Source organism: Xenopus laevis, chromosome 1L (genome assembly GCF_017654675.1).
Source record: "Xenopus laevis strain J_2021 chromosome 1L, Xenopus_laevis_v10.1, whole genome shotgun sequence".
Lineage (NCBI taxonomy): Eukaryota > Metazoa > Chordata > Amphibia > Anura > Pipidae > Xenopus > Xenopus laevis.
The window spans coordinates 26,863,995-26,882,218 of record NC_054371.1 but is presented as its reverse complement, the minus strand read 5'-3'; the positions used below and the strand labels follow the sequence as shown (position 1 = coordinate 26,882,218).

Here is an 18,224-nt window from a genome sequence, read left to right as displayed (position 1 = left end):
TTAAACAAACACAATAGGCTGGTTTTGCTTCTAATAAGAATTTAGTATATCTTAGTTGGGATCAAGTACAAGCTACTGTTTTATTATTATAGAGAAAAAGGAAATAATTTTTAATAGATTTGGATTATTATTCCGTAATTTGGAGCTTTCTTTATACACGTATGGATCCCATACCTGTATAAAGTTTCCTTTGTACATTGTATATTATGAGGAGTCAGGAAAAATGTTTCCTCCACTAGCAGAAATACTTGAATATAGGAGAATTCGCAAAACACAGGGAAGGAACACTCATCATGCGAGAGAGAATCAGAACCAGACAGATTTCAGGCTTCAAATCAAAAAGGGGCAGAATCGCACAGCTTGCAATAAACATGGAACCTGACCTGCGTTTTCTCCTGATGGGAACAATGCTTCGCTGAACATGCAATCTACAGTAGAAATGACCCCTAGAGATTGGAATAAACATGCTAATAGACACAAGTGTGCATTCGCAAGAAAACAATCCAGAGGAGCAAATGTCCAATTTCACAGCTTGCACATGGAGGCTGCCCATTCAATTCATTATTTAGTCTGCGTGTTGGTTCTTAACACAGTGCATACTGAAGACACCGTTACAATAATGAACAGATGTTAAATAACACACGAATAGATGGACATTACAAATGCTCTGTTCCGTATCTGTCAAGGCAAATCTCAATTTGATTGGAGGTGAACTAACTAACCCAAAGCTTACTAGAACCTGTAGTTCAACTTGATTTATACAATATGGGGCAAGGTGTTGGCTCAGTGGTGTTCAACATCAGCTTTGTAAAATCCATCCATTTCAATGTCCTCCATAGTGATGTGCTTGTTGAAACGAATGTAGAAGATTTAAGAGAATAGCACATCACCATGTATGTTGCAGGTGGGGAGCTTACCCCTTTTATTTAAAGTGACCACCTGTGCATCAACACACAGAACTTGTTGAAACAAAACCAGTGGTAACCTGGGGGTTGACCACCGAATGGGCGGGTTTGAGTTGAAATTTGGCCAACCATTGTGGGTTAAGGTTTGGTGCGGGTCAGACTGGAGTACACTCCTCCCCTGCTCCCAAAGATTGCCTGTCCTGAAACCAAAGGCACACACAGAAGTAGCATACAGAGCAAAAAGATTCAGGTATGGGTTGGGTGCAGGTCCTACAATGGCAACATTTTGTGGGTTAGGGTCAAGTGCGAATTAGGATAGGGTATGGGTTGATTCTTTTGCTAGCCGGCACATCGATAGTCCTCCACCCTTCCTCATTCTATCCAACCCCTTGCATTTGTCCATATATTACCGAACATTACTGCATCATCTGGACCTACTGTAGTCAAGACATGAAGAATAAATCATTCTGTGATTTGTCCTATGTAAAAAGTCCATCCTGAATGTATCTATTACCTGCCATAAAGCAAGACATGACTAGTGAGGTTATTTTTACAAAAAGAAAATAGAGTACCAGGCCAAAACAAAAAAAAGAATCCAAAAAGAAACCCTCATGTGCCCTTCTGACTCATGGTAACTGACCTTTGAGTTACTTCAGTATCATTGAGGCTAGCAATAAATTGTAATATCAATTTGTCTTGCTTATTTCCAGGGATACCCTGCCGAAATTAATCAGAAGCAATTTTCCTTATCGCTCGGCAAACAGCAAATGGGAAACCTTGTTGCTCACGTGAGTCAACATCCAATGGATTTTCTCTGTCTATAATAGGAATTATAATGTCCATTTTTTATTACTCCATTAAAAATCCATCAAAAACTTGAGCATTTGTACACATAAAAAGAAAAGGAAAGACCCTGACAGGCTTTTTCTATTCTCTGGACTACATTATAGACTTTGTGAAGACTGAGATGGAATTTTAATGGAGCTAAAGGTGGATATTTCAATTCAAACCACCGGCCTCTGGGTTTTTGTTGGCTGTCGGAGAAGCCGTTCCTGTGAAGATTAAAGTGATGTCCCTCTGAGCCATTACATGAAAATGCTGACGCTACTGCTCCCAGATCTGGATCATCACATTATTTCTGATTGGGGGTGCTTGCTTCTTTCTGCCATAGATTACAGTGGCCTCTATCCCTATATACTGTATGTGCATAAGTCACCATAATGTACTAAGAAGTATTTATTTAGGTTCTTTCTAAAGAACATGAGCAGCAGAACAGCTATAAATGGCAATACTGAGAAAAGGAAGGCATCAACCATATCATAATATAGTCCATATAATAATCCATAATCCATATAGTGATAAAGCAAAAGTCTCAGATCCACTAAAAATAGCAGCCCATGTACTCAGACACAGCAGATAATGTCCATATAGGCATATCTAAACTCCTGCATCAAGAAATTGTTCTTTATATATGTTTACAGATATCTGTAATTTTTGTGCACAAAGAGAATTAAATTAAAGGAGTGGAGATTGATCTGAGTTGGTAGATAAAAAAGTAAAAGTAAATATATGACAATCCCATCTCTGATAGCAGAACAGTCAGATCTTTAGATATTGTAGCCATTCAATTCCATAGCTTCAGAAAAACAGATTTCCTATTTTCCTAGTAGGGGCTATTTTGGAAAGATTGGAGGTACCGAAGCCCAGTATTGCCTCACTTAGGTATATAAAACATGTTAATGTAAAATTGCTCAGAGAGCTCTTCAGAAAACGTTTATATCTTACATACATTCTTTTTTGGATTTAAAATTATTAGCAATGGAGTTGGCTTATCGGTTAAGTAATCAGCCTTTGAGGTGATATATATATATATATATATATATTTCCCTTCACTTTCCTAACAATATAATGAAATTGAAATAACAATACCTTCTGCTGACTTGCTACAGACAACAGAAAATTGAGCTAATCAGCAAAGAAAAGTCTGAGATTTCTCTGCTTAGAACCGACCAATGGTTCTTCTCTCACAAACCCATTTTTCTGAGCAGAGCAAGATCAAAAGACTTTCCTGTGTTGCTACCTCAATTTGTTTCAAGGGTTCACATTTCCTACGATGTGATCTTTGAATCTACGTCCCTATGACTTTCTTAGTCTGTTAATGTATTTATATCCCTCCAAAGCTCCATTAAACCCTCACAATAAGCTGGATATTGCTTGATTTAAGATATTCTCCCATTTTTGGGCTCACCGCTTTTTCTTTCCCCCTTGAAAACCATTTATATTTCAAAATGTGTTTTTTAGACTGGTTTTGTTAGGGGTTGTTGTATTTAATGGAGGAACACTATGAAACAAGCTTGATGGTTATTCTTATATCACTAAATATATGGGGGGAAATTTACTAAAGGGCGAAGTGACTAACGCTGGCGTAAATTTGCCAGCGTAACGTCATTTCGGTACTTCACTGATTTACTAACGGGCGCAGGCGTAACTTCGCTAGCAAAAGAGACTGACGCTGTCGCTCATTCGCACTCAATCGCCAGGCAAAGTCGCGCTCTTGCGAAGGGACGTAACTGCGCAAATTCACTAAGATGTGGATTTTACTGAGCATTACATCTTGCGCCAGACTTGGCTTCGCCACCTCAGACCAGGTGAAGGGCAAAAGAGTAGATAGGACTTCCTAAAAATTTAGTCCCATAAAACACTGGCGTCTTTTCCTTTTTTCAGGGTGATAGGCTGAAAAAGAGCGTAAAATTTATTTGGGGTAACCGGCTTCTCCCCTACATTTCCTAACATATGGCACATAAACTATACACTGGGCTCATGTGTAGGACAATATAACAACTTTATTTTATTTTATTAAGGTTCCCTGGGCTTGTGTAATGTAATGTATTTGCTGCAACATATACGTCCATTCAACTTTAACTTCCTGCCGTATGCAAATTAGCCAACACTAGCGAAACTTTGCTCTGCTTGCCGGATTAATGCTAGCGCAACTTCGCCAGCGTTCCGTGCCCTGGACGCAACTTCGCATGTGAGTGAATTAGCGTTGTCTGAGCGAATTCTCAAAGTGTTGCGCTGCCTGTGAAGCAGTCGCTGGCGATTTTTCGCCACTCAGTAAATTTGCCCCATGGTTAACAGATGTGCCAATTGTTACAGGGAATAATGCAACATGCCAAAGAGTTAAAGGCATACATCTATTACATTATTTAACCAACCCCCTTTTTATCCTAATTATTTATTATACTGTCATTTATTACTACTTATTTTATACAAGCTTTAATTCTATTTCTATTCTATGTGCTATTGAATAAAACCGTCGATCCTATGTGTTTAGAGTTTTATTTGCTCTGCCTCGGGCAAGTTTTCTTGGCTTTTCCATATCCATAGCTCTCTAGACAGCAGTCCAGTAAATGTCAAAGCTCTTCAAATAAAGAGTAACTGATGCTGCTGTGTGTCCTATGACACTATTGCTCTGATCCTGAGCATATATCTAGAAAACCTTTCATAAAGCAAAACAGCACTGCAGTATATCAGATAGTCACGAGTACCATGAACTGTAGTGATTCATGCCAGCCCTTTGTTGATGGTTTACTCCCTATACTGATAGCAAACAATACTATTGGGTTTAAATAATGTCTCAAAGGTTTTTTTTTTGTTAGAAGACTTTTTTACCTATGAGTTACATTCAAATGTAAAAAGAGTTGGGGAGCAACACAAGCATGAAAAAGTTCCTGGGGCAATTTGGTGTTCAATGTGTCCAACGTGTGCTTTGGCAAGTTAACCCTGTTTTCTCTGAGACTTTATAAAGAAAAATGTCTAGCCTAGGCACATGTGGGGATGGGGATCATTATTTTAATTGATTTACTGTGAATGTTTTAAAAGTTTAGTCAAACGTTTAGTGGGATCTATGATTCTTCTTGTACCGTCTTCATTGATTACTCAGCAAGTCCAGTTGTTTTGTTTGATTTACCTATACTAGATATACCATGACCTGGATGAATGAAAATCTTCATAGTCATATGCCAAATAAGGACTGTGATTGGCTTTTTGATAGCCCTTATGTGGACTGCCAGGCTACAGGGCAGTACACGTGGTTTTAATGCAACCAAAACTTGCCTCCAACCTGGAATGCAAATATAAGCGCCTGTGAGGACACTGAGAATAACATCCAAGGGGTTGGTGAGCAACATGTTGTTCAAAAGCCATTGGTTGGGGATCACCGACTTAAGGTATGGAAATCTAAACTCTCCCACGCATTTGCAGACGCCAGTCGGTAAACTAGTCAGGAGTATCAACCTTTGCCTAAATCTTTTGATCCTCATCACCAGATTGACTATACATTAAAATGAACTGACTTGAATTTTCATCCCTGCTTGATGTACAAAGTGACCAACATCAATGGTACGTTACTTTGAAAGAGACATCCTGAAAATCATATGAAACCTTGTATCCAGCAAGAATATCTGTAGGCATATGGCCAGTTAAGAGTATAGGGATTATTTATAAAAACAGAGCAGGGACAAAGTGCTAAAGCTAGGCACAACTTGCCATGTTTTTGCTCCTAGCCCTGCACCTTGAGAAGAAGTATTCACGCAGGGTAAGGGAAGGCACACTGACCTCCATTCTCGTGCCCCATAATTGTTCTTCATCTAGACAAGCAAGCTAGGGAACATCGGCAGAAGCAGACTGTATATCACCTGCCCTGTGACCGGCAGAATAGACAGAGACTGTCTTGTAACCTTAGGCCTTAGAATCCAGTGCCAGATGAAAGCACAATCAGAACACAAACACGTTTTTAGAATGAGCAATTAGGCGCATGTTTTCTCTTGCACATTCATCTGAAGTCTCTGTAAGTGACCCTTTATATCTAGAATCCCTGTCCTAAAGCTAAACTGATTTTTTGCTGTTTGTCAGAAAGCAAACAGAAACCATTCACTTGACAGGACAGCGAACATGGTGCCAATAACTCTTCCAGCAGTAACCTAATCAATTTCATTGTGTATAATGATTTACACTAAAAAAATAATAAGGAATATTTGAATATTTTATAAGAGCAACTTAATGGTTGAACTCACTTGGATTTGCCCTTCCAAAACCTTTTTATACTGTGCAGTAGCGGCGGGGTGAATGCGGTCCATCTCTTCGAGCAGTAAGGACTGCAGGCGCAGGAGCGCAGCGTGAACCTCCAGAGCCTTTGATCTCTGATTAACGAACTGGAACTGTAAAGCAGCCAAAGATTCTCCAAGTTTATATTCTCTGGCTTTCAGTTGGTGCACTCTCTGAAGCAGCAGCTCCCCACGTACCTAATCCACACAAACAAAAACAATGGGTTATATATATTGCTCTGCTCAGTGTAAGGCTAACATTCCCAGACATTTCCCTCTGGGTTCATAAAATGTGCTGCACTTTAAAGGAAAGCTACAAAATCTGTCTTTTTTTTATATAAAATAGTATTGACGAGTAGAATTATTTTCCTGTTGCACCAGTTCCTTTGCTTCAACAGATATGTTTCAAATATTGCACTTTTGCTTGTTCATCTCATTTGCTTGTTCAAATTGTAAGATAATTTCGACTTGGGAGTGGGGCTGTCACTAGGGGTACAGCTAGAACCAAAGTACCTGCTTTTGCCCAGGTCTGCATGCAATTTCCCTTTTCAATGGTCACAAATTGCATCTAAATGTGTGCCATTCACTAACAGGTGCAAAATGAGATACCTGCATTATCTGGACTAAATGTTCTGCACATTTTGTGCAATAGTAAAAAAATTGTGAGCAGAATAAAGGGTGGACTGCACCAACATTTTACATTTTGGACATTAGACATCGACCCTACAGAGCAGCCATTAGGCCACAGAACCTTCTGTTTTCAGCTGGTAGTGGGATACTGAGAATTATAGCTCAATAATATATGGAGGTTGCCAGCGCTTGTTCCAGCTTGATCACCTACCTGTGTCTACTTACAGTAACAACACCATGTGGGTATGTTAGCTATTACTGTGTTAATGTAAGAATGAATGGTGGCCAGGGAGTTGCAATTCCACATTTTAGTGTTTTAATGTTCCCTTTAATTAATTAAAGAATGCTTCTCGACCCTTCAGCTTGTTTAATTTTATTTCAGGTGCAATAAACGCTGGCAGTAGGCTCCGTATTTGTTTCTGTTTCCCTCAATTTCCCAAGCTATTATTTAATTTTGCTGCCAAGACAACAACTAATTCTTGCTTGGAGCAGCAACATAACAGCAGCCTGTAAGAATAAATGCATGTGAACCGTGGCACAGACCATCAGAGTGAGCATGAATATGCACAGAGTTCCTAATCAGCCAGCATGTCTTATATATGCTAATTGGCAGCAATATCTAACCAGTAACTGCCATAATGGCATCATTTGGGTGTGCTGGCTATTAGTGAATGGTGTCCAGGGCACTTCCAGAGTAATAATTCACCACGTGCTAAGAAGGAAAGGCGCCATGGAGGCTTCTCTTGTACAGGATATGATCAACGCACAGGCACTTCTCATGTTAGCCCAACTCTTCTTCAAATTGGTTAGGATTTAAATGGAGGTCAAAAACAAATGGCAATGGCAGAAGACTCATTACCAGAGAATTTATGGATGATATGGAGAATTTACTGATGACACATTGAAGTTTACATATATACTGTAAAAATGTTAATATACACATATACACACACAAACCTATGTATATGAACATAATATTGTAACCCTATCACGGTACACTCTCCTATGAAATATGAATTATTTTCAGTACAGGGTCTGAATTCCCTTTGCTATATGGAAGATACTATAAGTTTGATGCAGTGCCTCCACCTATCGGGATCAGGTAATAGCACCTATGAGTGAGCCGATAGGAACAATCATAAAACACACAAGTAAGGCATGTACATGTATCCAACATACATACAACTCACACTTACAAATGGAGGCTATTACAGTAATGTACTGTGGTTTGCTTAGCCTTTATTAGCATTTATCTTTAATCAACCACCCATCCTAACCCCCACTGGCGTGTGTTGCCTACTGTGGAGCACAGAAATGCAAAAATAAATAAGCACAGAAAGGTAAAAATAAATACTATGTTAAGACAAACATATGTTTGTTTGTTAATAGGTAAATGTACTGTATAAAGGGGAACCCAGGCCTGTAAACAATGTTTGTTGAATTTCACCTTTGATAAAATTGAGATAACATTTTAGCATAGGGGTCATATGTTAATTCCCCAGATGAAAGTGTAAGAGCACTAACAGGTACAAAATGAGCAAGGAGTGCAAAGAACTGCAGCTTTGGGCGCTCGTCCACAAGCAGGGTGCACACTACAAAATAAAAAAACACATGGCCAGATATGTCTGTTTTGTGCACTTTGAACCCTACCCCATGTGTGATAAATGACTCCTCATATCTTCTGCACCTCCATGTAAACAAGACGCAAATCTCCCATCAGTTTGGTTCATACCTGCTTGCAGCCCACTGCTGATGTCCTCCAGTGTAGCTGTGGGTGGAGGCTCATCAGTCCAAAAGTCAAAACACATTAGAATCTGAGAGTGTAATATCGTAAATAGGCCAAAGTTTTACAGGTCTCATCTGCTCTGTGACACTCAGCTCTCCAAATGTAAGAGGATGAGTAAAAACCAAAAAGAATGATTGTCAGGCTAACTACCTGCCACTTGACTGAGCTGTTGATATGTAAAATCTCAATTTCTCCCTGATATATGAAACCACTTCACCGAGCATTGAGATTGCCACTCTGACCAGCTCCGCAGGGAAAACCTTTCTGCTCATAATTAAACGGGCCACATTTCATGCACAGACTCCTATTTTCAAGTGCAGATGGAAAGCAAACACCCGTATAACTGAACAAGTCTAAGACGGCTTTACGTGGTCATATCTCATTTTCGTTACCTGTTTAATCTTGTCATCTGTAATTTGTGTTTCATAAATCAGAATCTTATCCTCGGCGGATTTCTTACGGAGCTCCACCGTTTTGTCCAGGGAATGATTCTTCGTCTTTGAATTTGACTGAAAAAGAAAAAAAAAGCAATTGCCAGAGATTGGGCTTGATGAGGAGTGAAACCAACTTCTGTGAATATAATGCATTTTAAACTCATTGGAGAAATTGCCTGGAATGCGATACATTTTCTTGTATAATTACTGTAGCGTCATGGCATCTGCTGAGCCATTTCTTTCTGGAGAGTCCAATTCACGCGTTCCGCAGCATTCCGTGCTAGCGCTGATTGGATCTATGAGTACAGCAGTAGGATTGCAGTGACCCAGCTGAGCAGAAAATAGTCCTATTTTACTAGATACAATTATAATGAGAAAACATTGGAAAAAATCGACACTGTCTCGCAATACAGATCTTGGAAGATGTTGGAGCTATGATTTTTATTGTAAGTCTGTTTTTTATAAAGCCATATATAATTATATATAATGCTATTCTTCAGCTAGGGGTACCACCTGTCTGGACAGTGTGGTTTTTGAGGGGGTTGTCTGAGTTTTAAAACCAGGCTCCCCTGGATGGAATTCAAGAGGGAGAAGCTGGATCAGACATAGACTCACCCTTGGGCATTGGGACCCGAGACACCCCCTCCCCCCCGTCCCACTTTGGCCTTAGCTGGCCCTCATTTTAGCCTGCCATAGCCCTTAAACCCATTAGTGGAAATCCCTCGCATAATATATGCCAATGGTAACTCACCCTCTATGGACTGGGAAAACAAAAGGTGGGGATGCACAGACCAAACAAAGAAACACACTGTGGTGGAGCAAACGTTTATTGTTTTAATACCACTGTTTAAAGATGCTACAATTGTTGAGATGATGCTGTTAACACTACTAAGCTTTACTTTTTGGAAAATGTGTCTTTGAAAACTAATAAAGTTCATTAAATAAAAAAAAAAAAAGGCAAATTTTACTGAATTCATGGTGGGTGATGTCATAACCACACTCCAACGTGTTAGTGGCCAAGCCCCAACATCACTGTCCCCACCCCTAAAATCATCAACCTGCCCCCTGGTGTCACTAAACCCACCCCCTAATGCCACAAGGCCTGCCCCTTTTCAAGCTTTTGATAAAGGTCTTAACAAGCCTTAACAAAACTTCACATAACTCAGGCACTATAGCTGTCAAACTTACGGGCCTACAATTGCCAGGCTAAAATCATAATCCCCCTTTTAAATATTGGATTTACATTATCTTTTTCAATCCATAGGTAAAGCTCCTATTGAAAGTGAGTCTGAAAAAAGCTCTCCACGTACTCAGTGGGAGTGGGGTATTGCATCAGGCAAAGTGGATTGTGGGTGCACTCAAACAAAGTACAATGAAAATGTCATTTATCTGGCCAAATTTACGACAAGCAATACCACCATTTACCGTGATGTTTAAGTGCAGTTAAATGAAGAGTGAATTCACTATATTTACAGTTTCAAAACTGCTAATATCGTGAACCCCAGAGAAGTGCTGAGATGAGCGCACATTTCCTTAAAAGGGATTTCATGTTTTCATCCGTTAATAGTGCTCCTGCAGCAGAATCCTGCATTGAAATCCCATTTAAATAAAAAAAAGAACAGATTTTTTTTTTATATTTAATTTTGAAACCTGACATGGGGCTAGACATGCTGTTAGTTTTCCAGGTCCCTCTAGTCATGAAACTTCAGTAACTCTTTACTGCTGCGCTGCAAGTTGAAGTGATATCTCCCCTACCTTTCCCCCCATCAGCAGAACAACAGGAAGGTAACCAGATAACAGCTCCTTCACACCTGCATTGGTAAAAATGTTATATTTGGTAGATATGAGAACAGTACTCAATAGTAAAAATCCAAGTCTGGCTAACCCAAGTCGCAACTCCTTCAGTTACATTGAGTAGCAGAAACAATAGCTTATCTGAAAGTAGTTCCATTGTGAAGTGCTGGTTCTTTCTGCATGGGATCAACCAAAATGACCTGAGATGCCTGCCTACATACCAATATAACAACTAAAACAAATAAATGTATTAGTTCAAGAATAAAGTGATAAATGGTAGAATAAATGAATTGCAATGTACACAGTGTAATTTACTAATAAAAACTATATAATCAAGATCATGACAAAATCCCTTCAAAATACCATATCCTGTGTCAGCCACAAAAAGTTGTTCAAAACCTTCTATACTTCTACAGAGTAAGTCCTGTAACCCAGACTCCTGTATTGAACATACTGAGGTAACAGATGGCTAAGACAGTAATCACATAAAGCTTTGAGAACTTTCCCTTTTCAAGCTGATAATTGGCTTTTTCATTAATCTCTTTTGTTATTTTTCATTTCAAAAGTGTTACACTGAATTTTATCGAATAAATCGAAGCAAACCAGCAAATGTAGTTTTCTTGTACATTCAATCTATGCCGTAATATTTTATGTAAAAAATGTAAGGTTAAGAATGGCCTCAAGCCAGCTGTTGTGCCTCAGGCTAGATACCTGTGGCCAGAGGGCAGAATTTTCCAGTTTATACACTGGAGTGCACCAAATATCTTTTACACCCAAAGTTTGTTATTTATATACTTGTGTAACACAAAAAAACTCTATGGAGCTCACCAGGCTGCTATCTATTACATAAAAATTAAAAGTATGGCTACATCCAGCCTCAAGTTCTCCAACTGAGAAAATAAAAACATTAAAATATTTATTTCAGAGTTCATCTGCATAAGCTGATACACAATATATGAGTAGGAACAGAACCCACCTTCTTATCAAACTCCGGGATATCTTTGTCTATTTTTAGCAACTCTGCGATCCTCCATTCAGTCAGATAGGCCTGGAGTAACGCTCGTCCTTGTATCTTAGGCAAAGCCAAAGTAAGATCCATCTCAGAGAAGCCACACTGAAACTCTTGCCTGACTTTCTGTACATCTTCTTCCGACATAGAAAGAGATAACTGGAGGATCTTCCTGTGCAAAGCAAAATCAGGAAAATGCAGTGAGTACCCTCTCGTTTAAAGGGCACCTATCACAGCCAAAATCAAACACATATTAACAATCTGACCAGTACAAGCTAAACACGTTTAATCAAACTACATATATAGTTTTTTGAAAAAACTGCAGGTTTTAAAAAAATCCCTTACTTTGTCAAATGGGTTCTTTCACTGAGGGAGGCCATATTGAGACTATAACAGAGACTCTAATGTGCAAATTTCAGGAGCATGCTCAGATTGTAACACTGCTTTGAGTATTCTACCCAGAATGCCTTGTTTTAGTAAACTCCTCCACTAGAAGTATCCACTAGAAGTGCTGCCACCTGCTAACTTCCAGCAGGTGGCAGCACTACTGTACAGCAGCTAACACACAGGTTTGGCTGATTTGAAAATAGCTTAGAAGGGTTGATAAGCAAATAAAGAATTTGAACTGAGCATGTGCGAGATTTCAGAGCTACAGTTGGCTGGGAAGATATAGGTAGGAGGAGCCAGTGAAATCCAAGATGCCTGCCTCAGCTAGAACTGCAGTGGAGATAGGGGAGATCTTGCAGAAGGAATAGTGAGCTGATCATTTACATTATACAAACAATTCTAACTGTTTTAAAAATCGGATTTCTTGAACTTTCACATAGTGTATTTACTTAGTAAATGATTTTGGTCATGATTGGTGCCCTTTAACCTATTATAGCAGCACAGAGTAACTGCTACATGGAAGATGTGGACCCTTAAATAAAGATGGCCCTACACTGGCTGATATTGGCTGCAGACTTGGACCCTCAACACCGACTTATTGGCCAGCCCAGTACATACCATCGATATATGGCTAAAAATTTGCCATATTGATGGAGTTTTCACTAGGGATGCCCTGAATCTATTATTTTGGGATTTGGCTGAATCTTGAATCCTTCATGAAAGATTCAGACAAATCCTGAACCAAATCCAAACCCTAACTTGCATATGCAGATCTTGTTCTTATCTGTGACGAAAATTCTCATGATTTTAAGGATTCAGATTCCATTTGGTTGGGCACTTGGATTTGTCTTGTGTGCCAATAGTACACAAGAGGGTCATCTCTTTGGGATTCCGTCTTGTGGTGTTGAATATTTATTTACAAGCAAAAATTACCTGCATAATGCCATGCATTACCATCTATCATGCACACCACAACACGCTTCGAGTAATAAATGTCATTATGTGTATAAATACTAATTATATGGGACAGTGTGCTCATTATCAGCACATAAGTACTGTGCCTTATTATACCCTGTACGGGATTCATTCCCAGAATCAAGGTTCCAGGTGTTCATTAACAGCTCTCAGTTGCCAGCAGCCGTCAGTGCTTGTCTGTCAGTTTCGGATCATCCATGTATCAGCTGCACTGGGTTCATGCACTGTCACAACAGTTGACATCAGAATACTATCTATGATTACGTGCGATCCCTAGAGAGAGCTATATCCTTGCTGTATTCTCTAGACCCCAACCAACACCTCTGTAGCTTCCACCAGTAAAGTTTAACTCAGGGATACCAAACTGGAGGCCCATGGGCCGAATACAGCTCTAATGAGGTTTTTAAAGTCCTATGGTCACTCAAATACATACCCCAACATGTGTTATAATGGAGAATCGAAAAACTACAGACATCATTTTCACAGCTTTGCTCTATGTAATACAAAGTGTATTTGTGTTTATGCCTCATTGAATAGACACAAATACAAACCAATGGCTGTCCCTTGTGTATGGACTATTCATAACATTGATACAAATAATAACTGTGTTTGTGTAACGGGCCCGAAGGCACAGTAATAGTGTAGACCAAAGAGGAGACCAGACCAGGTTCGAGGTACAAAAGGGTTTATCCAAAGAATCGTCAAAATACAGGCAAAAGGTCAGACCAGGCAGAAGACAAGCAAAATCGAAGAACAGGCAGGAATCGGTACACAAGAATCAAAATAGATAATAACACCCAGGAACACTGTAGCAGGAACCTATAGTTGGGCAAGGACTGGAAGGGGAAGTGAGTTTAAGTAGTCCCTGGGTTGGCGCCAAATTTTGACGCGCTTGCGTCAGACGCAGACGCCAGCGTCCCCACGCTGACGTCTTGACGCCGGCGCCCGATTTTGACGCCGGCGTCCATTCCGTCGCCGACAACCAATCCTGGACTGGGAAGGAGATGAGGTCATAGACCTGTGCCCGGCAGGAGCCATGTGGTGAGGCAGGCGGTCGCCATCTTGGACGCCATCTTGAAGACTTGGAGTAGATTCCATTACAGTACCCCCCTCCTTAGGGGGGGCCTCAGGACCACCGAGTCTAGGGGAGAGAGGGAATAATTTATGGAATCTACGAACCAAGATGGGCGCATGGACATCTGAGCTCCTGACCCAGGAGCACTCTTCGGGACCGAACCCCTTCCACTCGATGAGATATTGAAGAGTGCCCCTGGAAAGACGAGAGTCCAAAATCCTCTTCACTTCGTATTCCTGGTGATTGTCAACCAGGACTGGAGCTGGGGGAGAAGAAGAAGAAGAAAGAGACACAGCAGGCTTAAGGAGAGAGACATGGAAGACATTCGGGATCCGCATCTCTGGGGGGAGTTGAAGACGAACCGCCACCGGATTGATGATTTCAATGACAGGATAGGGACCGATGAATCTGGGACCAAGCTTTGGGGTAGGAATCTTCAGGCGGATGTTACGGGTGGAAAGCCAGACCTTATCACCAGGAGCATAGGGCGGAGCAGGAATCCTCTTCTTGTCGGCAAACCTCTTTTGGATCAGAGAGCTCTTCTGTAGGTTAGAGGCAACAGCAGCCCAAATCGCCATCATGTGGGCAGCCTGGTCGTTGGCGGCAGGAACATTGGTGAGGAGAAGATCCTGGGGAAACGCCAATGGATTCTGACCGTAGACACAGAAGAAAGGGGACTGACGTGATGAAGAATGCAAGGCGTTGTTATGGGCGAACTCAGCCCAGGGAAGGAGATCCGACCAATCGTCTTGGCACAGGGAAACATGGCAGCGAAGAAATTGTTCCAACGCCTGGTTCACTCTCTCAGCAGCTCCATTGGATTGCGGGTGATAGGCAGAAGAAAATTGTAAAGAAATGTTGAGAGCTTTGCATAAGGATCTCCAAAACCTAGAGACGAATTGTGAGCCACGGTCAGAGACGATCTCGGCAGGAAACCCATGGAGACGAAAAATATGATGGATGAAAAGCTTGGAAAGTTCAGGAGCAGAGGGAAGTTTGTGGAGGGGAATGAAATGAGCCATCTTGCTAAACCTGTCAACGACAACCCAGATGACAGTGTGACCGGAGGAGACAGGCAGTTCCACAATAAAATCCATGGCAAGATGAGTCCAAGGACGAGATGGAATAGGTAATGGAAGAAGGAGTCCTTTAGGGGGAGAATGTCCAGACTTGGAAATGGCACAGATGGTACAAGAAGAAACAAAGTCTTTGACGTCTTTCTTCATGGATGGCCACCACACCAGGCGAGAAAGGAGTTCGGTAGTCTTCTCTACTCCGGGATGACCAGCCTGTTTAGAACTGTGAGCCTGGGATAGAATAGACTGGCGACAATCAGGAGGAACAAAGGCAACCCCTAGAGGAATATTGTCCGGAGCAGAAGCTTGAGCGGAAAGGATTTGCGAGGCCAAGGAGGGAAATAGGGCAGCTACGATCTTGGAGGAAGGCACAATGGGTTCAGGATCTTCGGAACAGGGAACTTCAGGGATAAAACTTCTAGACAAAGCATCAGCCTTTCTATTTCTAGAGCCAGGACGAAAGGTGATGACGAATTTAAAACGGGAGAAGAATAGTGACCATCTGGCTTGTCGAGGATTCAAACGTTTGAGGGACTGGATAAATTCGAGGTTCTTATGGTCTGTAAAGATGGTCACGGGAATGGAGGATCCTTCCAGTAAATGTCTCCACTCCTCCAGGGCGAGTTTCACTGCCAATAACTCACGATTCCCCACATCGTAGTTCTGCTCGGAGGAGGAAAACTTCTTAGAGAAGAATGCACAGGGATGCAATTTCCCATCCAAGGAAGATCTCTGTGACAAGACAGCTCCAGCTCCCACATCTGAGGCGTCGACTTCGAGGAAGAAGGGAAGAAGAAGATCAGGGTGTCTGAGAATAGGTGCAGAAGAAAAGGCAGTTTTCAGGGATTCAAAGGCTTCCAGGGCTGGAGGAGGCCAGTGTTGTGGCTTACCCCCTTTGCGGATGAGGGCCAGGATAGGAGAGGTTTTGGAAGAGAAACCTTTAATAAATTGTCTGTAATAGTTGGCAAAACCAATAAATCTCTGGATAGCCTTGACACTTGTGGGGAGGGGCCAATCAAGAATTGCTGAAACCTTAGCTGGATCCATCTTGAAACCCTGCTGGGAGATGATGTACCCAAGAAAAGGGATGGAGGACACTTCAAACGAACACTTTTCCAATTTAGCGAAGAGATTATTCTTTCTTAGACGAAGAAGAACTTCCTTCACTTGGGAGCGATGCTCGTGGAGATTTTTGGAAAAGACAAGAATGTCATCCAGATAGACAACAACACTTTGCCCCAACAGGTCTCTGAATATATCATTCACGAACTCTTGGAAGACCGCGGGGGCGTTACATAGTCCAAATGGCATGACTAGATATTCATAATGCCCATCTCGGGTATTGAAGGCGGTCTTCCATTCGTCCCCTTCACGAACTCTAATGAGGTTATAGGCACCCCGAAGATCCAGTTTGGTGAAGATCTTGGCCCCTCTTAACTGATCGAAGAGTTCGGAGATTAGGGGGAGAGGGTAACGGTTTTTAATGGTGATTTTGTTTAACCCCCTATAGTCGATGCATGGTCGCAGACCTCCGTCCTTCTTTTCGACAAAGAAAAATCCAGCACCAGCAGGGGAGGAAGAAGGGCGGATGAAGCCTCTTTGGAGATTTTCCTGAATGTAGGTCTTCATGGCAGCCGTCTCAGAGGGGGAAAGAGGATAGGTGCGACCCCGGGGAGGCATGGAACCAGGAAGAAGTTCGACTGGACAGTCATAGGGTCGATGAGGAGGAAGAATCTCTGCAGAGCCCTTATTGAAGACGTCAGCAAAATCTTGATAGATGGACGGAAGGGTCAACTTGGGAGAAATAGAAGAAACCTTGATAAGGGGCACAGCAGGCAAACAGTTCTGTTGGCAATAGGGGCTCCAGCGGGAGACTTGAGCGGAGGTCCAGTCAATGACTGGATTATGGGTACACAACCAGGGGAGCCCCAAAACAAGTGGAGTTGAAGGGCAGTCGATGATTAGAAAGGCCAATCTCTCCAGATGCATGGTGCCCACTCTAAGAGAAAGTTCGACGGTGGTTTGAGAAATAATGGCCGAAGACAGAGGGCGGTCATCAATAGCCAAGACTCGCAGAGGAGAAGCCAAAGGTTGTAGAGGAACCGCATAGCGAGCAGCAAAAACTCTGTCCAAGAAATTTCCAGCAGCACCAGAGTCCAGGAAAGCTTGCACTGGGATCTTCTGGGAACCGAATTGGATCTGTGCCGGAAGAAGGAAGCGTTGAATAGAGGGTTGGGGAGAATGACAAACACCACCCAGATAGGTCTCCCCAAACCTACCTAGGTGCTGGCGTTTCCCGGCTTCACAGGACACTCATGGGCGAAGTGTGATTTGCCCCCACAATACAGGCATAGGCCGGCAGCCCTTCTCCGTAGCTTCTCCTGTTCGGAAAGACGAGCCCGTCCGATCTGCATGGGTTCCTCAGTAGATGGAGCAGAGGAAGCAGAAGCCGCAGGAGTAGGAGAGGGGAAAGCAGAAGCCGGATTGAAGAGTAGGGGTCTCTGAAAGCGAGGAGCCAGGGTGGATTGGAACCGGGGATACTTCTTCGAACGCTCTCTGTCGAGCTCGAGTTGAAATTCCCTCTGTCGGGTGTCAACCTTTATGGCCAACGCCACCAGATCCTCCCACCGAGAAGGAATTTCCCGGGAGACCAAATCGTTTTTGATCCGCATGGCTAGGCCGTTGTAAAAGGCGGCATGGTACCCATCATTGTTCCAGGTGGTCTCTGCCACTAGGGTGCGGAACTCAATGGCGTACTCCGGAACAGAGCGAGTGCCTTGCTGGATCTGGAACAGGCGAGCAGAGGATGCCGTAGCTCGGCCAGGGGCATCAAAGACAACCCGAAGTTCGCGGATGAAGGCACTGGCATCGTCAATCAAAGGATCCCTCTTTTCCCACAAAGGTGATGCCCACTCCAAAGCCTTCCCCTGTAGGCGAGTAATCATGTACCCCACTTTAGCTTGTTCAGATACAAACTGACCTGGCAGCAGGGCGAACTGGATCTCGCACTGGTTGATGAAACCTCTGCATGCAACAGGATCGCCGCTG

At 42.2% G+C, this 18,224-nt stretch overlaps 1 protein-coding gene across 1 annotated transcript in view; it reads right to left on the bottom strand.

Moving 5' to 3' along the window:
- evc2.L (Ellis van Creveld syndrome 2 L homeolog) overlaps positions 1–18,224 on the bottom strand; it is a 98,589-nt gene that overhangs the window by 21,435 nt on the left and 58,930 nt on the right. The window contains exons 15-17 of the mRNA XM_041587834.1: positions 11,631–11,835; positions 8,819–8,935; positions 5,981–6,208 (exon numbers count right to left, since the gene is read on the bottom strand). Of these exons, the coding sequence (XP_041443768.1) occupies positions 5,981–6,208; positions 8,819–8,935; positions 11,631–11,835 (550 nt within the window). The remainder of the gene's footprint in view (positions 1–5,980; positions 6,209–8,818; positions 8,936–11,630; positions 11,836–18,224) is intronic.